This window comes from Tenebrio molitor, chromosome 2 (genome assembly GCF_963966145.1).
Source record: "Tenebrio molitor chromosome 2, icTenMoli1.1, whole genome shotgun sequence".
Classification (NCBI taxonomy): Eukaryota; Metazoa; Arthropoda; class Insecta; order Coleoptera; family Tenebrionidae; genus Tenebrio; species Tenebrio molitor.
Window position 1 is genome coordinate 24,619,736 of NC_091047.1, and position 25,096 is coordinate 24,644,831.

The window sequence follows — 25,096 nt, forward strand, 5'->3', positions numbered from 1 at the left end:
TCGTTTATGGCTATCCATTAAAGCACTCGTGGTTTAATAGATCTCTAAGAAAAATTTTATCAATATTTCAGTGATTTATTGTCATTTACACCAAAAAACTTCCAATATTAATGTTCAAATTCTACTTTTTAACATCTGTTAAATGTAGTTGCATCCGTTACCTTGAATTACCAATTAATACAAAATTCCCTAGAATTTGAAAATTTAGTTTTTTATTTAAAAATTAAAACAAGGATGCTAATTCTAAAAAATAAAATAAAAAACTCATTTTATAAGGGCATTGGCACACTCGTCCTATACAAAACTCCGCTACGGCTCGTTTTCTACACTTGGGACTCGTGCGCGAAATCAACCCTTATAAAATTATTATTAAATTTTCAAATTCTAGGGAATTTTGCATTAATTGGTAATTCAAGGTAACGGATGCAACTACATCTGCAACATACAGGGGGAACAAAAGTATCAAATATTGACTGTAACTTTTTAATTTGACAATTTATGAAAACATGTTTAATATAAAAGTTGATTGGTGTATTATTCTGCATCATCTGGTCTTTATAGTTTGTTCCTATCTTCTTTTGTTTCGCTGCTATGGCAACCAACTTTGGTTTTTTAAATAGCACACATACATTTTTTGTGTGATTTTCAAACAAGCGTATTTTTCTGTATTCATAAATACAGTTTTGCCATTATGGGGAAAAAGAATAAAATTTAAAAAAAAACAAAGGTGATAAAATTAACTTACTAAGTAATAAAATGCAATATCAAGAATGCCATGGAAATTTGACAATTTTTGTTGAACGTCATGCATGATAAACCAAACAATTTTTATATTTAATTTGAAAAATTATGAAAAAATGTTTAATATAAAAATTGTTTGGTTTATTATCATGCATGACGTTCAACAAAAATGGTCAAATTTCCATGGCATTGTAATTATTCATCAATCACTTTTAAATAGCATATTCACAACAAAATTGTATATTTTAATGAAGAAAATAAATTATAAACAACGATAACACTAAACAATATCGAAATGCGTAACTCATTGTTCATTTTTAAGCCTCCAAATTAAAGAGAGGATATTATCGATAAATGCCGTGAGTGTGACAAAGACAGAAGTATACACAATTTTAAGGGATGTTTGTATTGTGTCAAACAGATTAACTTACATTTAAGTGAGATGGAAATATTGGCGCAACCGTTGTGCGAGACAGTGTTTACCCCCACCACTTTTCGTAACACAAAAAGGTTGCCGATCAGAATTTCAAGACCCTCCCATAAAAAGTTTCACTTCAAAAGTCTGCTATGATTTATTTTTGACCCATTTTTCTATAAAATTCAGTGGCTCCCAAACTTTTTTTTTAACTTTGAGTCCCTTTTTCTAGAAAAATATTTTATATAAGGCATCATTGGCTCAATCGTTACCTTTTGTGGAGTTCTATCACTCTCTGTATACAGGCTGATTCTGAAATAAGTTTGTAAAAAAATTTTCCTTGAGTTTTTTGTTTTCGAAATACAAATGATTGAAAATTTGGTCAAAATTTCTAGTATGCTGCTGAGTTAAAGGTGATTACCTGATTATCTTGGTATCTAGTTTAGCAACAAGAATAATCAAAGGTAAAAGGTGCCGGTCAGTCACAAACTCCTCTCGATCATTTTTAAAAAGCAGCGTGCTTGCACCTACGACTTTATTGTGGAGTTGATGTAACAATGGTTGCTAATGAAATGAACAAATTTAGAGAAATTTTCCCTATTAATAGGCGTTGAAAATACAAGAATATAGGGTAATTTCCACCCTTTTCATTTCACCGCCAACTTATTTCAGAATCACCCTGTATACAAATGGTGATTTGAAGTTATTAATAAATTATCTGGATGATCTACTGAACATAAGTCTGGTAAATTCGGTTTTAAAGACCCCTCATGAGACTTGGTTGAATTTGCCTTCGGCTCATGAGGTTGTGCTGAATTTGGTTGTTCTGTAATAGTTTGTTTATTTGTTGATATTTATACAGTTGTTGGTATTAATTCATATTTTAATCGTTCTGGTCTTCCATACAAATAGTGAATCGCCCACGTATCGTCTTGAGTTAATTTATCAATATCGCCTTTATAATAGGCGTACATAATAGAATTGTTATTTGCAGAATGCTCAACACCTAATGTACCTATGCCCAATTTCGTGTAATAATACTGTATAAAATTTAGTTTGTCCATCAGGAGTGTTTGGTTCACCAAAATACCAATTTTCAGATTTATCTAAATGAATTCCTTCATCATTATTTGGAAAAAAAAAACATGCGCTAAAACATTACTTACCTTTTCCATCGAAACTGCTAGAACATATTCCTTTTTGACACCGTGTATTATGATTATGTTGAAACAGCGTATTAGAAAATGAAATAAGTATATCTGGTTTAATACTATTATATTCAAACTTAAATTGGAAACAGACTGGCATTGATCGAAGGCTTTTTTGGGCAATTTTTTCATTTGATTTGAGGGTAATAAAATAGTATATTATGATACTAGTTTATAAGGAAGTCTTTAAAGCACGCGCGACGAGTTTAAGTCGCAAGTGCTTTAAAGGCCTTTTTGTAATTTGCCTCCATTTTGATTCTCTAATAGACATATTAACAAACGCGACGTCATCATCTGGGATGTCCTTGTAGCCATTATTTCACGGAACATTTTACGAAAATTTTTAGGTTGGCATAGCTTGATCCGTCATGCGTGTCAGTTTAAATTACAAAATGTGCAAAGAATTATTTAGCAGGATTTATCAGGCAATAAATTCGCGACCGTATTTTTGGCAATTTCACGTATTTCAGCGGGCGTACATGAAAGATTATCTTCCATATTCGTGTTTTGTGACAGAATTTGGATAAAACAAAACGCGACTTTGAAGACTTGATCAAATTTTCACTTTTAAAATGAAGACATTACCAACTGCCACAAAAATCCCTAAATCGAGGAAAGTAAACATTTTTGTTTAAAAACGACTTAAAAAGGGCAAATTACAAAAAATAGTATAAAAAAACTCGTTTCATAAGACCTTGAAGCACTCATTTTTTAAAATAACTCGTGGCTACGCCACTCGTTTTTTAAATAGTGAATTCGTGCTTCAAGACTGGGATTATGATTCAGGTATAAGAAAAAAAATTATAAACTAACTTATATTCTTCAATCCTTTCTGATATTTTTAATCTCTTATCTAAGATTTCTATTACCTCTGCACCAACTAGTGGAGGTAGAGCTAACGAAGATAATCCCGATGCACTAAATAATAATTTACTGATAATCCAATTCCAATTTTATAAAAATATACCTATGTAACTTTTTTGTATACATACAACCGTTTCTCTAAATATTCGGCTATGCCTTCAGGATGAATCTTTGATTCAAAATATTGTTCCATTTATAGCATATAGATGATATACAGAGTGTCTTAAAATTATCGTATTCCGAGTTCGGGGCTTAGTAGGGGACATCCTGTTGACCAATTTTACTTGTTCATTTTATAGTAACAAATTTTAGGTTGCACACAAAATGTTGTGTACACTTTGGCTACGAAATCCTTTGACGATCTCGAGATTGTCTGCCTCCGCCGCAAGCGACCTCGGCGACAATTTTTCTCTCGGTTCGTCAAAGTACGATTTCGCAGCCTTGATATACAAATAACTATTTCTAATAAATTTTTTTTTCAAATAAAATATTTTTCTATTTTTTTTTTCAAATAAAATATTTGGATTAAAGTTCAACCTTTGGTTTGGGACGTCACTGTTGTAGATACACTTGCAGACAGTTACGTATTGAAATCATCTGAAGTCTCAGGTTCTGCCGCTGAAATGGCTTGCAAACGCAAACATTGCAAATATAGTTCAATCATTTCGTCAAACTACGTGTTTAAAGGTTTAGCATTTGAAACCTTAGGCCCTTGGTGCAAAGAAGTCATCGATTTCATTAATGTCATCGGAAACCGACTTATCGCGGAATCAGGCGATTCAAAATCAAAGAAATTCCTTTTCGAGAGGATTTCCCTTGCCATTCAACGTGGAAACGCTGCAAGCATTCGGGGCACTTTTCCAGATTCCGCAATATTATCGGAAATTTTTGTATTATAAAACAAAAATGTTTATGTAATTATGTTATTAATATAAGCTCTTTTATTTTTTTTTCTAATTAATCTTAAAGTAACATACCTAATATTTTATTTAATATTTCACTTCAAGCAGGTGATACTTTCATCTGCTTCGAAACTCTATTCGTAATTTTGTCAATGGTACCTAACGGATATACTTCCCAGAGAAATCCCAGTACACGCCATTTTGGGAGGATTAAACATTTTTTGGTATAATTAGTTCTGTTCTTATGTCGAACTAGGGGTAGGCCGTTTGGCAGAGTTTTTTTTATAGAACTTGAGCATCTCATCGGCAAAATTCTCTTTAATGAGTTCCAATTCTTTTAATTTAGGGAAGTGCAACTCCGCAAACATTGCAAACCAACTTCTTCGATCTTTTTGGGTTTTATCCATTTTCTTATCATCAAATAAGTCAATACAACTTCTGATAAACATACATATGTTCAAAAGACTTTAAGTTTTCATAATTTGCGAAACTCTAATAGTTATTAAGGTATCAATGGTGTTATAAGGTTGATAACGCGCGAGGTCGGCAGAGTGAAACTCGATGGCCTCCGGCCCGAGGGGAGTACGCCGACCGAGGGCGTGTCATTATAACACCCGTGGTGCCTTCAAAACTTAATGTCCGACTAGTTTCGTGTTTTTTTGGATTAACGATGATTTGATTAATTTATACCAATCAGTCAAAATTTGGTCGTAAGTAAGCAACAACGAACTTATAACGCCTTAGAACCTGTTATTTGAAGATAATGCCATAGGGGATTATCGTTCAATAACAACACAGTCGGACATTAATAGATATTTATGCATTAAGGGAGATATGAACATGATTTTTGCCCGAGGAATTATAAGTCAACCGAGGGGAAAAACATGAATATCTCCCGTGGTGCATACAATATTTTATTTTTTAGTCTCTGTACTTAAAAGTTAAAATTTTATTAAAAATATTTAGCAGGGAAGATTGCGTGAATATGTGGTTGCTATAGTTTCGTTCTTATAAGTTTGTTGTCAACAATGTGGAGGTTGAAAAAAATTTACAAATCCCAAGGGAGATATGAGTTCTTTTTCACAACCTGTATCTATGACGAAAAGAAACAATATCGTGTTACTAAAAAATAAAGATAATTTATTTTAATTACATTAATCCAGAACAAATTTGTTTTCAGCTATTTGTGATTCGTAGGCTATTTTGTACTCCGCAAGTTCCAACTGGAAATTCTTTTTGAGCAATTCTTCATACACATGTTTTTGTTGGAGGAAATTCCGTTTCCTCATGCGGAGCACGTGTAGTCAAAGCTCTCTTAAAAAAATGAGAAAAAATTAAAAAAATGTGATTCTTCTAGCCTGAAAATACATCATATTATTTGTAGTTAAGCAATTAAAGAATTACCATGATTGGAAGAATGAGATTCACTGAACTGAAATTTATTGAAGAAGCAGCTGATGGTGACCATAGAGTTATCTCTGATAATAGTATCTGCACCTCGGGACTGCATGATTGTTACCGTCGGTGCTTTGTAGGACCCTCGGGCTTCGCCTTCGGGCTATAAACTGCACCTCGAGTAAAAAAACAAATTAATTCGAAATAAATATGTATCATAAAAGCTTGAGTTGGCTATGGTTTTTTGCCCAAGGGAAAAAAAAAGACCCGGTTTACTCCATACTGTAATGTAAACTCAAGTATCGTCAGTTCCGCGCAAAATCAAAAATCAAATAAAACCCGTGAAAATGAACCAATTGCCAAGTCGTGATCGTCATAGAAAAACCTAGTTCTCGCCCCCCAATATATTACCCCCCAAACTACCGCGGCGCATTCGTCCAAGTCCCTGCGACACCTAACTCGTTATGGGTGCAGTGTTTTGCAGTGGTTTGTGTCCTCCGAAACTCCACTGTGAACCCCACACATGGTGAAACAGAGGCTTCATTCATGGGCGTGAGGAGCTCCACGACCAGGGCCACACTTCATGGAGAAGCCCTGGGGAACGCCATACCGGCAACCCCAGAAGGTCCCCTTGGTGGGCCCTCGTTTTTCATTGCAACGTGGTCAATCTCCCCCCGCGTATACAGCGTAATTCCGGCCAAACACGTGCCTCGGTTTTCCTTGCGACAAATGTGGGGCCGTTCCCGAAGTGGACTACCATTTACCACCCCACGCGCTCCGACCACGTGTTACACAACGCCCCAAGATCTCACCCGCTCATAGGAAACCCCCTGATTATTACTTCATTCGGCCGTACATCATCCGAATAAACAAAGAAACATTAAACGATCCTACCTCTATTACACTGCGCACCTCGTGAACGTCGCACGTGTATGATCTGAGCGATTCGTGGCGTTTGAAATAAGCAAAAACAAAATGGCTACCTGGAGAAATTATACAAACTGAAGACTAACACTCGGTTAAAGAAACTAATAGGGCCAAAAAAAAAACACAACCGTTCGATTCAAGAGTCGAGAGAATAGAGCATGTAGAGAGCGAGCGTTTCTTTTAAAAACGATAACCCCAAAAAAGTGACCCCCACTTCCCTGGCGGTCGAATCTTCTCGGTCATCTTCGGACGTCCCTATACTTCTCCTGGTCTCCTGTGGCGACGGCAATTTAAATTCAAACTGGGCGGCAATTCAAATTCAAACTGGGATATTACAATACAAACAGGGAGTAAAGTTGATCATTATACAGGCTGTTTGAAAATTGCTAGTACAAAAAAAACCTGGTAATTGGTGATGGTGAGTTGAAGTCATCGGCAAAAGAAAATTCTAATAAAAATCCTCTAGTTTTCGAGATAAAAATTACTAAAAATTGGGTTAAAATTGTTAGTGCACCACTGAGTTAAGGTATTTTAAAAAGACACTTCACGTTGTTAAGCAATAACGAAATAAAAAATTTGATGTTCTTAAACTGTCAATCTGTGGTTGCCAAGATCTTGCAAAAAAATATAAATTTTTCATATTGTTGTATAGTCCTTCATTATCACTACGATCATCACGCTTGGTTACCAAGGTTTAAAAAATATTGCCCCGCCTGAGGCGTAGAATATGCAGGAATAGGGTTACTTTATCCCTTTTGTTTTAAAAAATTAAAAATTGGTTTCTTGGATTTCTAAGGGCTTCCAGATGCCACAGTTTTTTTTTGTACTAGCAATTTTCAAACACCCTGTATATGTACAGGTCGTGCAAAAAATAACTTGTGCATGAGATTCCACGTCATTTACTCGTACTGTCACAACAGAATTTTTTGTTTGTATTACATATTCAATTTTCAAAATTTATGAAATTATTTTTCAGTTAAGTACAGAGTGGCTACGAAAATTGGAATCACTTTTTTTCATATTTCCAAGAGGTGTCGCTGTTTTTACAAAAGATTTGAGTATTGAAAAATTATATTTAATTAAAGGGCAACATGAAATTCAATATTTCGTGCAATTGTCACTATTTTTAATAATTATCAATGTCACTGTCAATTTAAAATTATGAATATTTCAATATTGAGCAGCGAATAAGTATGATAAAATGGTATTATCTTGTTAGAGAAGGTCGCTTTGGTAGAACAGCAGCTGTAAGAGTGCAGGATCAGTAGCGTGCAGCATATCCTAATCGGCTACAACAAACATTTAGCTACATTTTTTGAAAGCGTAGTTACGTAAAAAAACAAGGTTGCCAGCAATTCCATTTCATTTTTTTTTTGTATTTCCATCTTTTGGGCACATGTGGAAAAGTGAACCCAATTTTCGTAGCCAGTCTGTATATACCAACAAACATTTTTACACTTTATTTGTTTGTGTATGCATTATTACCTCTCGAGAGCACGTTCAGCGCAGATTCTTGAAGAACGGGGTACATATGTTAACTGGTAGTTACCCACCCAGAGGCTATCCTAATGATCTTCTTTTGAGACAACTCGGAATGTCATCACTACTGTCGAGACGGGATGAGCACTCAGTTGTTTTCCTGTTCAAATTGATCAAAGGCCTTGTTGACTGTTCAGATTTGTTGTCGCAAGTTACTTTTAAGGTAAATCGTCCAGCTTGTCGCACGAAAAACACTTTCTTTCTTCCGACTAGACATACAAATACCTACTGGACTCTCGTCGCCGGTTGTCCGGATGATGAGCAATTATCAGAACATTGAGGATATGGTTGACATATTTTGTTGTGGCCTCGATGCTATTAAGAGGTGCTATTTCAACCCTCACATTAGAAATCTGCAATAGGATACTAGTTGCTTGGTATGGGTTGAAATAGTTCCGTTGATTCATTCTTAATGACTGTTTGGTGGTTTGATCGTTTTGTTTCTTTTTTGTTTTTGCTTTGTCTTTTACTTGGTTGACCTGTAATTGGGACATCCTGTTGGTCAACTTGTCCAAATAATAATAATCACCCTACGTTGAAATGCAAACAAGGCAGAAATAATTCAGAAATACATAATTATGTTTGAATTTGCGTTATGTTTTCAGTTTTCTGAAGAGAAATAAATATTATCAATTTCAAATCTACAGTTGATTGCAAAAAACGGAACTGTAGAATAAAATTGAGGCATTTTTACAATTTTTTCAGTGTGAAACCTTCTTACGACAGATTAGTTAGAATTTTTAAAAATTATTTGATAGGAATTGTCAAGTAAACAGTTATTTGACAAATGGACAATACCAAATTTACATTAGGAAAATTTTCATTTCCCATTTTTTTTTTCAACCAACTGTACCTTACCATCCCTTAAGATTTTAAAAAGTGTACTTTTAAAATATTTCAACAATTTAATTAAATAAAGACATAATCTGGCGATATAATTTAATCTTGTCTTCCCTTTCCACCAAAAAACCTCTTGGCCCCTACCATGTTTTACTTTCTCGCAACGAAATTATTTTTTTAACTGTTTATTTATTATTGTTAGTTGTAAAAATTTAGTCCAAGGTTTTCGTTGTAATTTATTGTTTGTGCTAACAGAATAGTGTATCATCCTACCAGAAACTGCAAATTCGATTCAAATTCAAAATCTGCACTTCGGTGGCGCCACCTATAAACATCTGCAAAGGTCAAAACTGAAATGGCGGGAATGGAACAAACTCAACAAACGAAAAGCGGACGACATTGACGCGGACAGTGTGTACGTTATAGGTTAGGTTAGAGTATTTTGACAGCAGCAGAACTGACGAAAACAATTTGTTTCACTTGAAGAAGCCCAACAGATGCAGCACCACAAGATGTAAGTAATCATCTCGACGATAACTTTGTAAAGTCACAGTTTTGAGTTTAACAAACGCGTCTAAATAACCTCAACTGGTAAAGGCCCCTCTAAAGGTCAGCCTTCCCCAGATTGTGATTTAATTTTTTTTTCAGGGATGTTGCAAAGAAATATAATTTACGTGAGTTCCGGGTGGTCGCAAGAAAATTATCTTTGGAAGATATAAGTCGCATCAGCGTAAGTCCCTTCTTCGTGGGATTCCGTTGTGGCCTTTGCGGGAAGATGGCTTATTGCCAGCCAAAGTGCCTTTGTTGTGGAACGTCCTATCACTATAAATGTGCTATTGTACTTCACTATTGTTGTGGCTCAAAAATTTTTCCAAATGAAGAAAGCACTTTATGTAAATGCCCCAGGTGCAATAGCGCCGTAGAATATGGCCCGGAATGCACTGTCTGTCACAAACAGTACCACATTCATTGCTTGTCGCCTTACGACCAGTGTTGCCGACACAACATATACGAGCCATCCATCAAACGTGAGTGCGGCAAGTGCCGGAACGGCGTCGATTTTGGCCCCAAATGTCCCCTCTGCATCAATACTTACCACACGGATTGCGTGGGGGAAGTTTTTGAGTGTTGCAAGATAAAATTTACTCCCGACGATGACACGAATTACAGATGTAGAAGGTGTAAAAGAAAAGTGATGTTCACTGGAATAATGTGTCCATTATGCGGAGAACTGTACCACAGACTTTGTCTCATCCGCGCAAAGAACTGCTGCGGAAAACCTTTACGCCCAGAGCTATACCTCATCCCATCTTTTAAAATCGTAGTAAACCACTTCTCCAAAGCTAACAAACGAAAAAGCTTGCTCCAAAACTCGAAACAAGCGACGTACGCGCTGCGCAGTTTAGTTAATATCGAGGCTCAAAGCTCGAACGAACCAAGGTTTTTTCTGCTCAAGCGAGAAAATACGTTTTAATTTATTGTTTTCTTTTTCTAGGGTGAAGAAGAAATCGACAAGTTGCCAGACCAACCCCCTGGACAACGTCACCATAGTGGAAGTGAAAACCGAGCTGGAAGAGAAAGAAGTGGAGATTCCGTGTTCGCCCCCGATCTTCGAGAGGGAGATCAGCTACAGTCCTGAACCGTCTTCGTCCGGCACACACAAGACCGACTTGAACGGCGACTGCGAAGACACTCTCAGGAACCTGTTCGATTTCCTGTACAACATGGTGAAGAAATTTCCCCCGCACCTACAAACTCAGGTCAAAATCGACCTTTTCAAGACGGTGACCGAAGCAGATATGCAGTGGCAATGTGATATGACCCAACAAAACCGAAAATAACATTTAAGTTATTTCAGATGATCTAGAATCGTCTTGATTTGTTGTTTTTTTCTACTCGTAATAGTTTTAAGAAGACATATTTATAGGTGACATCAAATAAACGCACACGGAATAAAAGAGTTTCAGTTCTGACAGAGTAGTGGTTTGAATGTGGCAATCGGACGGGTGGGAGGAGCGGCACAAACACCTCTGATACCAAATATTTATTAACCAATTCAAGTTACACGTTACATTCAAAACGAAATATAATTATTTCTTCGATATTAACATACTGATTAAAGATTAAATTTGAGAACATTTGATAACACTGAAGGAGTACATCGATAAATTTCAAAAATTTTATATCGTAAAATCAACCTACTGTATAATTCTCATGCTACACTAGTGCTATTCTAGAAACAAAAAAGATTTCTTTTCAATAACAATTATTTTCAAAATGTGGCGGGGTCGGCGGTGTCGTTCGTGCGACCGTCGAACGACAACGCCCCCCCAGCCAGATTGATCGTTAAATATACGGTGCGATAATAATTAAAAGTAGGATAAACAAACGGTGCTACAATTATCATATTCAAGACCTTGACAACTGCATCGTACACATACATGTCGCAGTGCCGGAACAGAAACAGAACAAACATTGTACATGGGATACAAAAATACGGAAAGAACGAATGAATATTCTATAAAAATAGTTGTCGTAATATCAACGTAAGTTCGGAGAAAGAAACGAAAATGAAACTAGTAATTTTTCGTCCCCGTCCTTGATCAATCGAGGGACAGCTCGATCGTGCAGTGTTGTCCTACTAGCCATTTTATTGTCTACACGTTTTCGTTTGTTTTGATAAAATATCGAGTTTCATTGCATCGTTCGATTAAATTCTATAGACAACACTTGTATTCCTTAAATATTATTCAGCGTTAGCACGAGTGGAATTTATGCTAAGGCTGGTGAGACCTACATTGTAACATTTGAGCGCTGTTTAACATATGTACGCTGTTAACAATGTGTCCGCTTGTACATCACAGATAGTTTCATGATAAGATGGCAACTTAACCTCAAACAATCTATTCCCGTCGGGCGCGCCCCTCGACCTACCTCTGGAAGCTCCCGTTGGCATATCGCGCTCGACTCCTCGACCATTTCGTCGCGACCCCACGGGCATTCGAGGGTGCACGCGGGAAGCTCTAATCATCCATTCACACATTCTATATTACATAATAAAGATTTTATTCAATATTCAACGCTTTGGACTAGGGTTAAGAGTTACAATAGCAGGCTAATGTTCGCTATAATCACTTGATATTCAGGTACTTGATCTTAACAGCTTTCTTATGTACACACATCGGCGTCGATTTTCCGTTCTCGAGGATCAGAGCAAATGCATTTGTGTGCGATTCAATTGAACAAAGAATAATTTCGCGCTATCACAGTCTAACTGATGAATCTTTCCAGAGAATACCGCCCCGAACGGAAAACACGCAATGTCATCATCATTTCACAACTATTAATCCTACGGAATAAGGTATTGGAATGGCATTTTTGTTTTTGGATAGTCTAAACCCACAGGATCTTTCTTTTTGTTTTAAATTGGTCGTGTGGTGTAAATATAGGAACAGCACCTTTCCGATAACAGCGATCTCGATGTGACGTGTCTTTTAAACTTACAAATCTCATTAAAAATAAACACGTTGGTGTTTGTTGCTTTTTTTACGTAACCGGCAACAAATTAATTACAGACCAACACAATAATACTTCTTGTTAAAAATGGAACCTATCACAAGCACAACATATTAAAAAAATAAAATGCACTGTCGCATTGTTGGAACACTGCAATGACATTCACACTCTTATCCGATTGTTAACTCGGTTTTGTTTTAGCTACTGATCAGTTCTTGTGTTTGCTCTGCCGTTATCTGAGTACGTCGGTTAGTGGTGGTAACGGCAGCAACGGGTCGTTTTTCGTTTGCTTTTTTTTAAATTTTGTTTTGTTAAACACAGTCTGACAGGTACTTAGTAGTAGTTGAGTTTGGCGGCTTGTTTTGTTTTGTTTAAATTCAGCTGCAATTTTGTGTGTTAACAATCGTTGTTTGTTCGAAAGTATAAGAGTTACTTATATCACAGATGTTTTTCTTCTTATCGCTACTTTATACAACAAAAATATTAATTAGAGGAAACAAAGTAAACGTAAAACAGTTGTCATTCTTCGTTATGTCGAGATTAATTCAAAAACGGTATTGGAACGTGATAACATCTTTCCAACATTTAACGAAAACGTACCATCAACGTGTAAAACGGTGCATTCACGGTGGGAAATACAATAAATTAACAGAAACGACGAACAGTCAGTGTTCTCCGATTAAGTAGACTTAAAACAACGACACATTCATAAAATAGAATAGAATAGTTCCAATTTATAGCGCAACAACCAAGTCACTCTAGTAACAAAAATAAATTTAAAAGTACTAAACATGAAAAATTCTTCAACATTCTTTTTGATTCTCTTTAAGTAGTAATCATTTTTAAATTTGCGTAACTCCAGGTTACGATGGTCCTTTGTCTATATACAAAACTTGCAGTTGTTGAACTATAACATTCGAAATAATACTATACATAAACAGATTATTATTATTTTTTTTTAGTTGGGTCGTACGTAGATGTTTTATTTGTTAAATATTATTTTTAGTTTTTTTGTTCTTTTTTCTTAATTGTTGTACTTAACTAGTGCAGGTCAGCTAGAACTATCGGCAACAAATACTCGTCTGAATCTCCGGCCGTCGGACTGTCAATGACGGGATGGAGATTTGCACGCTTTGTTGGGGCCCACGGACGCTTCAAATGTAGTGGGATGTCCTGGAAAGAAAATTTTTACAACCTGATCCAAGAAATCCTCAAAACAAAAATGTGCTACATACTTATAAAAAAATATTTTTATGAAAAACAAAGACAACCATTTAGTATACAATACAAAATAATTGAAGACAGAATTGTCGAAGTGTTTATTACATTCATATTTTCTTTAATTAATCGAAAGTACAAAATTCCTTCGTATTATTATTCTTTTTATCAATAATGTTTATATGTAATTGCTCTTATTTAATATTCTATTTATTATCATTACACAGTTATAAAAGTCGAGGTTCGCAGAATTGATGAAGTTCTCAAAACAAGATTCAGAAATTTAAAAATATCCAAATCCATCTTACATCTATAAATAAAACTGACTGGTACATTAATCTTTTTTTATGAATGTATGAAATTAACTTAATCACGAGTTATATAAAAAGAAATTATTAGGTATGCAGTGGGCAAAATGCTTATGCTAAATCTTTGATGTGTTTTACTATTTAAAAATAATAAATGTTTTGCGCGATTTTATAAAGGATGTTTTTTTTTTTTAATTTGGCGTGGAAGTAGGCTTTGGAGAGTCGATTGAGAACGCACCACTCGTGTAAAGGCGTAAGATTTAAACAGCTGATCCGTGATCCGTAACCTGTATAGTGCGTTCACAATTGACACTTCAACGCCTACTTCGACGCCAAATTTAAAGAAACACCCGTTATTTGGATAAAAATGCTACAAGAAACTTATGTATTTAGTTATTTACTACTAACTAATGTATTGAGTCAAAGCGTGTACACTTTGGTAATCCTACAAGACGAGGCGAAGAAAGCAGATAATTTGGGATACAAGCTTGGGCATCAGTAAACGTTACCTTCTCAAATTAGGAGACTTCTTTTTACGAGTGACATTTCAATGAGATTATATCCACGAATTCGAATTTAATGGAACGAGTTCTGTAACCGTAGAATTCAAGAAAAACATTTTCAAGTGAAAAACTCAAGTTTTATTTGTCTAAAAATGTATTGCCTCCACTTTAAAATATTACAAACATTATTTTCACAGATGAATTAGAGTTGTGAATAAAATTCATTACTAAACCATTAATCGGCATAACGGGTTCAACTCAATCAGAAACATGGCTGGACGTGGCAATTTCAGAATAATTGGAACTCTAGAAGTTGTGAAAGTAGTAAGAGAAAGAATCTTTATACAAAAGCTGAACAATCACGGGTCAACGTGTCACTGCAACTTGAAAGGAAATCAGAAACAAAATAACAGACCCGCCTGTAGGTTTTCTCTCCTGTTTAAAAACTTTTTATAGAATAAGAGAAATTCAACAAACAACAAAGTGTTTGTTAATAGTTCACGTGAAGTAAGTGGAAAATTGCTTGGGTTCGTGAGGTCACTATCTTGTACCAGTAAGGTTTTGGTAGGAAGTGGTATCACGACGTAATTACCTACTCAACTATATTTCTATGAACAACAAGTGGAGACTTCTGTCCTAGTCTATCACAAGATGTTCTTGTATTGGTTTTAAAAATACCTAATAACGTTTTGTTACATAGAAGTCACTTTGGTGAAGGAATTTATAGCGGTTGAATAATAGTCGATTTTTGTTAGTGCATCCGCTGAACTGCACTAGAAACTAGGTCAGTTTTACATCGGACAGTTTGTAGTACACCTAAAAGAAATAACAAACACTTCAAGAGCGATTTGACTAAAGCGGAGGCATTAACACCAATAGAAGTCGTTTGTAGAGATACAGAAAGCTGGCTGTAGCGTTTAAAATATGTAATAGGAAAAAGTTGAAAGATGTTTTGAATTGGCCTTTGTTTTGAATCAAGTAAATAACATTTAAAATAAATACTGGGTGATTCAAAATTATTGTGGATAAGTATGGCAACAATGTACGAAAATTTATGTGGCAACTATGTAGGTAGGATAGAGCTGACATTTCTTTGACAGTTCATTGTCGCGCAATTTTGAAAATTGTCAAATCAATGTGCAATGGTATTGTGCATTCATTTAAATTTATCCTCAAAGTAGGCGTTGGAGTCGATTGAGAACGCACCAACAACTGATCCTTTATCCGTATAGTGCGTTCACAATCGAGTCTTCAACGCCTACTTTGAAGATACATTTAAATGAACACACGATATAAAAAAAATCAAATGCACGCTAATGTAATGTCAACTATTATACCCGACTCACACAGTTGCCACATAAATTTTCGTACATAGTTGCCATACTTATCCACAATCATTTTGAATCACCCAATATAATTGTTGTAATTCTCATTACTTAACTCCTAATTTCTAACACAAGAATTTTTGAAGAACACAATTTATGTCGTGACAAACTACCGCTCACAAAAGGATCGTTGAAGTATTCTCGTGAAACGAAAGTATCGACGGTGGAAACACCACTTTTCCGACTCGGAAACGATTAAGATCCTGAGACAATAGCTCACGAGGGCTAAAATACAGAACAAAGCAAAAATATTCTTTGGACAAGTGAACGCAAGTTATAAGTGTTTGATTAAAGGATTTTTACAAGGTGTTTGAAGAATACAAATGATACTTCACTTGGTCACGACTGTACTAAAAGAAAGTGGTGGATTTATGTTTGTCTGGGGTTCTTGGTCTGGAAGTGGAGTGAGAAATATGGTACAAATACAATTCACGGAACAATGAAAAAAAAATTCAGAAAAATAGACAAAGCGACACTGCCTGAATTAAAATTACTCGGTAAAAATTTTGCGTTCAGACAAGATAATAATCTCAGCCACACTACAAAGGTTGTGATGCAAGAAGAATGTCACGTATTAAAATTGTACAATGGGACGTTTGCCAGACAAATGTTTCTTATTGGGCGATATCTTTTTTATTCAACCATCGATCATTCTCAAACAATTTGTTTCTTACTCAATTTGACGCATTATCTTGATTAGAAAATTTATTATTTTTTTCTTTTTTAAATAGATAATATCTGTACACCCGATCGATCACGGGTGAAACCAAGTTCAATTACATATTACCAGATGAATTTGATATGAATGTAAGTGAGAAATGTCCAATATCTACAGAACACCTTTTTTGGCATAATTCAGCAGAACTGAAGCTTCTTTTCATATTTCATATTTTCATAGGTTCATATTTTTATAAGCAGTGATGTAACGGTGTTTTTTTTTTAAATTTCACCTCATAGTAGGCGTTGGAGAGTCGATTGTGATCGCACTATACAGGTTACGCATCAGGGATCAGCTGTTTAAATCTTACGTTTTACACGAGTGGTGCGTTCACAATCGACTCTTCAACGCCTGAAATTAAAAAAAAAACACCCGATACATATCTCAGTTAATCCAGAGGTAAATTTGGGATATTTTTCGGCATATAAAATCCATATTCGCTTTATACACAATAGTAACTATATTATTATACGGCTTTTATAAGACGCTTGATTGTGACACGAGTTGGTTGGGGCACGACGAACGCAGTGAGGAGTGGTCTAACAGAGCGAGTGTCATAGTGCATCTTATAAAACGAGTGTAATATATATTTTTCTGCTTTGGTCGCATTAATTTGATAAAAACTCAAAAATCTAATTATGAAATAATCTAGGGACTTTTGTGTGGCATGAGTTATGGTGGCATTTCTGTGAAATTTATGTTTTAATTGTTAACAAAAACTCGCTAGAGATGCCGGATGCCGGCCAGCGTGCTATTACAGCAATACCAACGTAATACGTATTAAAAAAAAAAGTTTCACAAAAAGTTTCTTTGTGACACTACTTTTAGTTTCACAAAGACTCACTTAGGAAACAAAATGTAGAAAAAGATATTTTACAGAATAATGTGAAACTATATTTCAATAAAGTAATGCCCCTATGCTGCTGGCGTCAGCACGGTACTGGCCCAAATATTCATTTAAATTAGTTGAACACTTAATTAGAGAAAGAAGAATAGACGTTATGTGCTGGCTTTCCATATTTAAAGCAGACAGAAAATGAGTGGAATAATATTATTGCTCTAATTAACTACTTCCGTCGATTGTTTCTAGGGTACTGGCAAAAATTGACTTATTCATCGAAAAAATATCTTGACCATAATGCAATGAATATCATTATCTTAAATTATTCCACGAATATTTTACAGCACGAACTTAACGCTGGAGTAAGGTTTAGATACGTCAGGGAAGTCTTTTAAAAGTTAATAAGACTAATTTAATTTTTTTTAAGGTAATAACGAAAAGACGGATACATTTTATGTTGTCTGTTGAGAGATTTTGTATTTATATTTGTTAGAGTAACTATGTATTGAATTTTTGTAATTTCATCTAAAAAAACAAACAGTTTTGCTGCTGTACTTTTATCTTCATTGTCGCTTATTTTGTAATCTATATCGATCGAAAGCTAAAAAAAATGTGAATATACATGAGCCCAGTGATAATAAAGTAAATTTGTTGGTGTTTTATCATAATGAGGGGATTCAAAAATGTTCTGATAGAATTCCTACACTGGCATAATTTGGTTTTCTCTCGTGGATACATTTTAACTAAAAAATATAAAAAAGTTACATATTTCAGTTTTTGTGAAAATTTTACGATATCCGCCGAATCAGATCAAGAATTATTTTTTAAGAAATGTCGACCTAATAAAGCTTCAAGTACACATATGCCACATCTGGTGAATCATTTGTAGACATGTAAAAAACATCAGTAAATATTATTAGATTTAGGTTTCTCTTCGTTAACAACGTAAATATTTACGAATTATTAGGGGTAATTAAAAATGTAATCGACTGCTCAAAGAACGTGCAGTAGCACAAATCTTTTAAAATTGAATTAGAAAACGATTTGAAACAATAAAGTGCCATAAAACCTATTCTAGATAAGATTTATAGTGTGAGCCAACTTAGATAAACAAAGATTTAGATTTAGTTACGAAATTTCGTTGCAACAATTCATTTTGTACTTTGTAATTGACGTTGCACCTGTTAAAATTTTTTAAATCAGACATATCCAAACATCTAATTTTCCGATGAATCATTCTTGCCGCACGAACTGCAGGTAATAAAAAATAATCGTATCCAAGCGTCCTTTGTTTCGATTCGTTTTAAATTACTATTGTGTTTTAATCTGTGATATGTCGCGTGGAGTCAATCGTACGATTTTCTATTCGTTCTGATTTTCGCCTCGCAATATTTTATCTTCCGCATAAATTAGATCCAATGTCCCACTGACTCCAATCGACACATTTCCGAAAACAACCAAATTAAAAAACAGACGCATCGCTTAATTAGGACCAGCCTTCACGCACTGTTGGATCAAATTTATTTATAGCAGTATGTTTGTTATACATACGTCAACACTTTATGTAAACAGGCCCGCATTTTTAGCCTTACCAAATACCGCACAAATCATCAGACTTTCCGCGTTACCTAAGCGCTAATTAAAAAACACCTCGACAGTCCGGTACTCACGATCAAAAAATTTTCTGATGACTGATGACCGTCAGCGTTCGAAAGCAGAATGTCGTCTTCTGCTATTTCGAATTTTTTCAGTTTGTCCCCGCGCAGCCTGGCTATGGCTATGAGGTTCTCCTCGCAGTATTTGTAGCCGTAGAACACCAATTCTTCTAATTTCTTGCACAGCCACGATATCATAATCAAAGGATCGGGAGTGCTGTCGTAATGCGACGTCAGGAAGGACCAGCTCTCTTTGCTGTGGCTCAAAGAATCAACCCACATAATACTACGTAACGTTTGTGCATAACATGCAGACATGTATTCCAAAACCCCCATGTTTACCTGCGACAAAAAAACAACATTTTTTTGTTTATTGTTGTCTAACTCGTTGTTGGAAAATGTCACTTACGTTTTCGCAGAAGAACACTTTGAGATGCGAGAGGGGCATCTGTCCTCTGAGGACCGTATCTTGCAACACTCTGATTTCATCATACGAATGGATCACGGTGAGTCTCAGCTCACAATTCGGGTGTTTACTCTTGAAGTCAGCCCAAGCAGCGTTTGTTGTGCCTGGATGGCCATCGCGAACACCGTGTAAATGCACTATTAAACGTTCCAACTCTTTGGAATCATCTAGACAGCTTAAAAAATTATCCGACAGTTGATCGAAGTCTATACTTAATACCTGACGACAAAAAAAAAAGTGAGAGTGAAGATGGAGCTGTCGCGAAGCGTGGTTACCTTTAAATTCGTAAAAGGTTTGATTAAATCACATTCAAAATAAGAATCTTCGTATTCGTTTGGATTATCTTTAACGGATGCTAGTCCCAACACGGTAATTTTTTCTGGTTGTTGGCTCGATAAAATGGTTAAGTACTCGTCGAGGTAGTGAGCGAAATCCTCGATGCTGCCAATACTGAATTTAGCCAAGTTAGGGAGACATCGTTTCAAGGTAGCTATCACATTGTAACTGGCGACAAAGAAGAGAATTAGTCGGGGGATAGAAATGGGGGTGGCGAATGCTACCTGGATTTGCCACAGTATCTTGACATGTCGAAATGGCAATGAGTGGGTTCGATTATCAGTTCTTTTAAATTATTATTTTCACTTAAAGCTTCTATGAGCGTGATAAACTCGTCCGTGCAGTCGGGCGTCAGCGTGTTCACTTTGATTTTTGCACATGTGACGATTCTACCAAAGAACGTTGTGAAAAATTTGGCTCTGTCGATATTGCACGGTTCGATTTTGAAAGTGACCTCGGGCCACCACCTGATGAATTATTAAATTAGCAGTTTCGCAAAAAGTTGGGTAATCGAGTTATGCCGAGGAGAAAGTCGGCGGACTTACTTTGGATGAAAGACGTTCTGTCTCCAACTTTTGCACACGCTGGACGCATTTTGTCGGTCTTTTTTATCTAACAAATCGAAAATATCGTGGATCACGATTGAGGGAAGATGGGCCCAATATGGTAACAGATAACTTTCCTCCTCCGAAGTCTTGGATTTTTTTGGTTTTGGGCAATCTCCGAAACAAGCAGAATTGTCACTGTTCATATCTAAAAGCCCACTTTTTAATTGTTTTCTCTCTTTTGTGCTCAATTAACAAGGACATGTGTGATGATGGAAATTTACCACTGCTTTTGCGTATCAATTTTATTGACATGATCTCACAGTGTCAATCGAACCAATTTGTAATTTTAACAGAGAAACACCAAAATGATTAATTTTAAACGAAACGTTCAAAGAAATTACTCAAAAAAATTGTAAAACGATTTTTTTTAAATAAATATGACAAAACGAGTTGACTTGGATGGATATGTTTTTTGCGACTCGTCCGATTATAGGACCTGCTTTTGCGAATATTTCTAGCATAACACACTACGTACGTACCTGTTTCACATTTGTAATAAACATTAAACATTAATAAAACTTATTCAACGGATTAGAGGAGTCTTACATATGTTGCACTACAATGACAGTTCTAAGCGAATTGACGTAAAGAAAAACAATGAAGAATCGGGAGACAACTGGCAACGCCGCAACGCACCAAGGACGCATGTAATGTCACCTTGCCGCTGCTTGCCGCAACTACCCCACCATTTCAACTCATTCGAAATTTATTATCAACTGCATATTGTTAAAAATTCATCATAATTTATTCCGACAATCACCTGTTCATACGCCTGTTATGCAGCGCGCATTCGCTTCACGCCATTAAAAATTTGCCTATCAAATAAGACTGTCAAATTTTATACTGATTCGTAAAAATAATAAGGAAGCATCAAATTAAGTAGAAATAAACTAAAATAAAAAATGTAAAGAAAAACTCACCAAAATTGTTTAAATATGTGCGTGCGCCCTCTGGTGTCGACTTGATAGAGGCGTAAAATGAAATGATTGAGGAAATGTGGGGTGGCTCCAAGTTTGACCTCAAAGGAAAAATCGAAGTTTCATGCTTTTTTACAAAACAACACTACACAAAAATTTATCGATTTAATAGTTTTCCTGACAATAAATGTTAATATAAAAAAATGATTTGGCAACAGCGCATGCGCGCCATTGAATGAGTTGACGTTTTATAAACATAACCTCAAAGTTTGGTTACAAAGCAGTTCTGCACCGAAAGCATCATGGATTGTTTAATAGGCATAAAATTCAACGATTTTGTTATTATTGCAGCCGACATGACGAACGCACACAGCATAATCGTCATGAAAACAGGTAAGATCTAATTTTTGGATGTCTTGAACACCAGACTTAGCCGTAGTGTTTCAGATGAAGACAAACTGTATAAATTGTCCAACAAACTGACAATGGCTATATCAGGGGAACAGGGCGATACTAATCAATTTGCTGAATACATCGCCAAAAATGTTCAGTTGTACAAGATGAGGAACAACTACGAACTGAGCCCCAATGAAGCATCGCATTTTACTCGCCGCATTCTGGCCGATAATCTCAGGACTAGGGTAAATAAAAACTGAAACATGTATTTGTCACCACCATGTCATTGTTTTTAGACTCCTTATCATGTCAACTTGCTTTTGGCTGGTTATGACGTCCAGGATGGTCCCCAGTTGTACTATATGGATTACTTAGCATCCATGGCTAGTGTGGACTACGCAGCACACGGCTATGGTGGTTACTTTTCACTTTCCATAATGGACCGCAACTACCTACCAACTTTAACTCGTGATGAAGGGTACGAGTTGTTGAAGAAATGTGTAAAGGAGGTCCACACGAGACTCATTGTTAATTTGCCCAACTTCAAAGTCCAGATCGTCGATAAGGATGGGGTCCACGACATGCCATCGATCACCGTTGAAAGCTTGAGAAATTAATTCTTTTCTAGTATTAATATATTTTTAAAAAAAGTCGAGTTTCATTTTTAAGGTGACAAATTGCAAGGTCGAAGTATCTCAATACTTTTAATAGAAAATATTCCATTTCTTAAAAATTAACAGCACTTAACAAATTTCAATAAGGAAGGAATATAAAAAATTGGATTATAATAAATACAATTCAATTAATGGATTTCACAGAAAACATTTTTTTTTTATAATAATAGTACGCAAACAGTTTTTCAATAAAAATTTATTTAACTTTTTTGGCTTCTGGTTTATTCGACTTTTCGTCTTTTTTCTTTTCTTCAATCTTTTCCTCGGGAGAGTCTTCATACCTGCAGACAAAATTTTGTTATTCCCTCACAATTGACCGATTCTAACTCACTTGAAGAGGGCGGTAAGGTCGCCTTTGACCAGAGCCAGAAGTAGAGGCGTCCCCACACATGCGGGCACAAGATAGAGCAGGGCGGGTTGGGCGTGTTTGAATACATGCATCACAAAAATGGTAGCCATTAGACCAAGGAAATATGCCAAACAGGCTGCGTGGAAATACGTTTTGGTTTGCCGTTTCAGACTGTGGTCAAACCTTAACAACAAGGCGATGAAGATGCCTGGAATTACGATGTCTCCTAAACCTAACATGGCAAAGTTGTTGGCAGCAAATCCGTTCTGGAGCAAGTCTTGGGGGAATACCACTGGAAAATTCGAGATTAAAAACTAATACGCTGATGCGGTTAGTACTCACATTTGATTGGGGCTTCGAAACTCTTGGCCACTGTGACCATGACGTCGGTTCCGAACACCCAGAAGATGTCGTAGAAGAAGAGGCCGCACAACAATATGCAACCAGTGATTACGTTATTTAGGTGGAGTAATTCTACAGCATTTACGGCGAATGCTAGTCCAAATAAATTATTAGCAATCCAGTGTTTCTGGATTAAGTACCAGGCCCCGACTAGAGAGCATGCAGCTAATGAGACTACATCGTAAGAGGAAAACCGATAGTTGATTAAGTATTGAGCTAATTCGCCTTCTCCTTGCTTGAAGGTGATGTGGAAGGGAATATTTGGAATTGCAGCTGGTACAAGCTTACTCACTACAGGACTGTAAACATGAAAAAAAAAACTGGTCTTGAGCAATCATTTTGGCAACGTTTTCAGTAATATTGACCTTAGCAGATGGGTGAGAGCCAACACCCCAAGGAAGAAGAAGTAACCAGTTAATAATAAATTGATGTACTCCTTGGAGAACAGCTTGAACACAACATACAGTCCTACGAGGGCACATGATGCCATAATTGGAAATATGGCAGCATCTTTCTTGGTCATTTTTTCGGGTTTCTGTAACTCGTCAATGAAATCAAGAATGATCGGGGTGCGTTTTGGTAATTTATTCAGTGACAGGTTGCCTTACATTTTCCTTATGGTAGTTGACGGAGCGGTATGCACCGAAGAATATGGGCAAGAGGGCCATTATGACGATGCTCCCGTACGCCACCGCCATCCCTTCGGGGGTGCTTGGTGGCTTCCCCGTCGCATTTGTAGCATTTTCTTTCACATTTTCTGTAGCCTGTGCCACGATTATATTGACAACGTCTGCCATGTTTTGAAAAGACCGAAGTGAAGTTGGCGAACGACGTTGAAGTACTAATTGACTTGACAAACTGACGTAAGCACGTGAAGGTAGACGCGAAATATGGGACAAACACGGCAAAACTACGCAAATGCACAGGAAACACGTATTCCAATATTAAAATAAAACACGCCCAACCTATATATTAATAATGAAAAAAAAAACTAGTCGTATACCAGATTTCCTGTATCGGCTCAGGAAGCATTAACAATTGTGATTTTGGCAGACAAAGAAAACTAAATGTCACGTGCTATAAGCCATACTACTTAAAAGTCATTTTCATAAAAATATAAAATGATTATTACCACCCTAAAAATTGTTGAAAAACAAATTTAATTGCCAACGTTGCTGCTTTCAAGATTTTTGAAATCGTTCCTTTCCTGTCTATTTTCGTGATTAAATTTAAATTAAGGATATAGCATGACAATGCTGACTTGCTATTTCCTGTTTTTTTTTTGTATCTACCATCAACAAATCAAAATTTTATCTACAGGGTTATTCACGAGTAATAAATAACGGGTGACTATTAAAATTTTCACTTAGGGTTGGCTATGGACCATTCTTTGTTTTCCGTTGCACCTTAGACACTGACAAGTTTGACATTTCAATAAATGTTTTTTCTCTTAATTTGGTTATGTTTCAATTGTACTGACTGACATTCGTCATTCGTTCTTGCGTGTGTCTAAAGTAACAGAAAAAATAAAAACTCGTCAAAGCCAACTCCAAGTGAAAATTTTAATAGTCACCCGTTAGTAATGGGCCTTACAAACATTGAAACGCAACCAGTTATACATTTTCATCGCCTTCATGGATCATTTATATTTATTTAAAAAAAATAAAATTTCGACACAAACAGATAGGGAGATAGGTATATCCTGTTCACGTTGAATTGAACATCATCATATGAGTTGTCATAGTAACAGGTCAGTCATTTGCACCACAGCTGTTCTTCCCAACGTGAACAGGTATTAGCTAAAAGGACACGTTAAAAAATATCAACTGTTTTCAAATGTTACAATAATAGAAACATCTGCATTAACTTCCTTGTTTTTATTTTTTACTTTTTTAGTTAAGGTAATTACCTGCATAATTAATTATGCTATCTCTTCAGAAATAAATTGCAAATGTAGGTAATTAATATACTAC

The 25,096-nt window shown here is 35.8% G+C and overlaps 4 protein-coding genes and 1 long non-coding RNA gene across 7 annotated transcripts; 2 read left to right on the plus strand and 3 right to left on the minus strand.

The window, feature by feature from the left end:
- Positions 1-5,247: 5,247 nt before the first annotated feature.
- LOC138124225 (uncharacterized) lies at positions 5,248-6,775 on the minus strand. The gene is made up of 3 exons (XR_011157055.1): positions 6,509-6,775; positions 5,535-5,701; positions 5,248-5,444 (listed from the first exon to the last, which is right to left on the minus strand). It is a non-coding gene; the product is annotated as an uncharacterized lncRNA (long non-coding RNA).
- A 2,299-nt stretch (positions 6,776-9,074) lies between these two features.
- On the plus strand, positions 9,075-10,808 carry LOC138124218 (uncharacterized). Its single transcript, XM_069039183.1, has 3 exons — positions 9,075-9,345; positions 9,480-10,271; positions 10,327-10,808. Exons 1-3 carry the CDS (start codon positions 9,329-9,331, stop codon positions 10,670-10,672), a joined length of 1,155 nt encoding a protein of 384 aa, XP_068895284.1. The 5' UTR covers positions 9,075-9,328; the 3' UTR covers positions 10,673-10,808.
- A 52-nt stretch (positions 10,809-10,860) lies between these two features.
- LOC138124215 (F-box only protein 33-like) lies at positions 10,861-21,446 on the minus strand. Of its 3 annotated transcripts, none has more exons than XM_069039179.1 (7): positions 21,306-21,446; positions 20,323-20,530; positions 20,002-20,244; positions 19,717-19,945; positions 19,385-19,660; positions 18,991-19,317; positions 10,861-13,520 (listed from the first exon to the last, which is right to left on the minus strand). In XM_069039179.1, exons 2-7 carry the CDS (start codon positions 20,526-20,528, stop codon positions 13,389-13,391), a joined length of 1,413 nt encoding a protein of 470 aa, XP_068895280.1. In that variant the 5' UTR covers positions 20,529-20,530; positions 21,306-21,446; the 3' UTR covers positions 10,861-13,388. The 3 variants fall into 3 exon arrangements, with proteins under 3 accessions (XP_068895280.1, XP_068895278.1, XP_068895279.1); XM_069039177.1 differs by lacking the exon at positions 21,306-21,446 and adding an exon at positions 20,865-21,199; XM_069039178.1 differs by lacking the exon at positions 21,306-21,446 and adding an exon at positions 20,607-20,831.
- Positions 21,447-21,463: 17 nt separating this feature from the next.
- Positions 21,464-22,580, plus strand: LOC138124224 (proteasome subunit beta type-2-like). Its single transcript, XM_069039193.1, has 3 exons — positions 21,464-21,695; positions 21,750-21,943; positions 21,995-22,580. Exons 1-3 carry the CDS (start codon positions 21,605-21,607, stop codon positions 22,313-22,315), a joined length of 606 nt encoding a protein of 201 aa, XP_068895294.1. The 5' UTR covers positions 21,464-21,604; the 3' UTR covers positions 22,316-22,580.
- LOC138124219 (minor histocompatibility antigen H13) lies at positions 22,389-24,171 on the minus strand. The gene is made up of 5 exons (XM_069039185.1): positions 23,732-24,171; positions 23,489-23,658; positions 23,064-23,422; positions 22,704-23,013; positions 22,389-22,653 (listed from the first exon to the last, which is right to left on the minus strand). The coding sequence occupies exons 1-5, from the start codon at positions 23,918-23,920 to the stop codon at positions 22,569-22,571; spliced, it is 1,113 nt and encodes a 370-aa protein (XP_068895286.1). The 5' UTR covers positions 23,921-24,171; the 3' UTR covers positions 22,389-22,568.
- Between the last annotated feature and the right edge of the window lie 925 nt (positions 24,172-25,096).

Excerpts from the sequence above, each read along its gene's own strand:
- LOC138124215 (XM_069039177.1), bottom strand. The coding sequence starts at position 20,895 with ATGTTTAATGTTTATTACAAATGTGAAACAG. Across the intron at positions 19,661-19,716 it reads AACCTTTTACGAATTTAAAG|GTATTAAGTATAGACTTCGA; the intron begins GTAACCACGCTT and ends TTTTGTCGTCAG. Across the intron at positions 13,521-18,990 it reads CATCAGAAAATTTTTTGATC|GACATCCCACTACATTTGAA; the intron begins GTGAGTACCGGA and ends TTTTCTTTCCAG.
- LOC138124218 (XM_069039183.1), top strand. Across the intron at positions 10,272-10,326 it reads CAAAGCTCGAACGAACCAAG|GGTGAAGAAGAAATCGACAA; the intron begins GTTTTTTCTGCT and ends TTCTTTTTCTAG.
- LOC138124224 (XM_069039193.1), top strand. The coding sequence starts at position 21,605 with ATGGATTGTTTAATAGGCATAAAATTCAACGATTTTGTTATTATTGCA. Across the intron at positions 21,696-21,749 it reads CATAATCGTCATGAAAACAG|ATGAAGACAAACTGTATAAA; the intron begins GTAAGATCTAAT and ends GTAGTGTTTCAG. Across the intron at positions 21,944-21,994 it reads CCGATAATCTCAGGACTAGG|ACTCCTTATCATGTCAACTT; the intron begins GTAAATAAAAAC and ends CATTGTTTTTAG.
- LOC138124219 (XM_069039185.1), bottom strand. The coding sequence starts at position 23,920 with ATGGCAGACGTTGTCAATATAATCGTGGCACAGGCTACAGAAAATGTG. Across the intron at positions 23,423-23,488 it reads GCTCTCACCCATCTGCTAAG|TCCTGTAGTGAGTAAGCTTG; the intron begins GTCAATATTACT and ends TCATGTTTACAG. Across the intron at positions 22,654-22,703 it reads GACCTTACCGCCCTCTTCAA|GTATGAAGACTCTCCCGAGG; the intron begins GTGAGTTAGAAT and ends TTTTGTCTGCAG.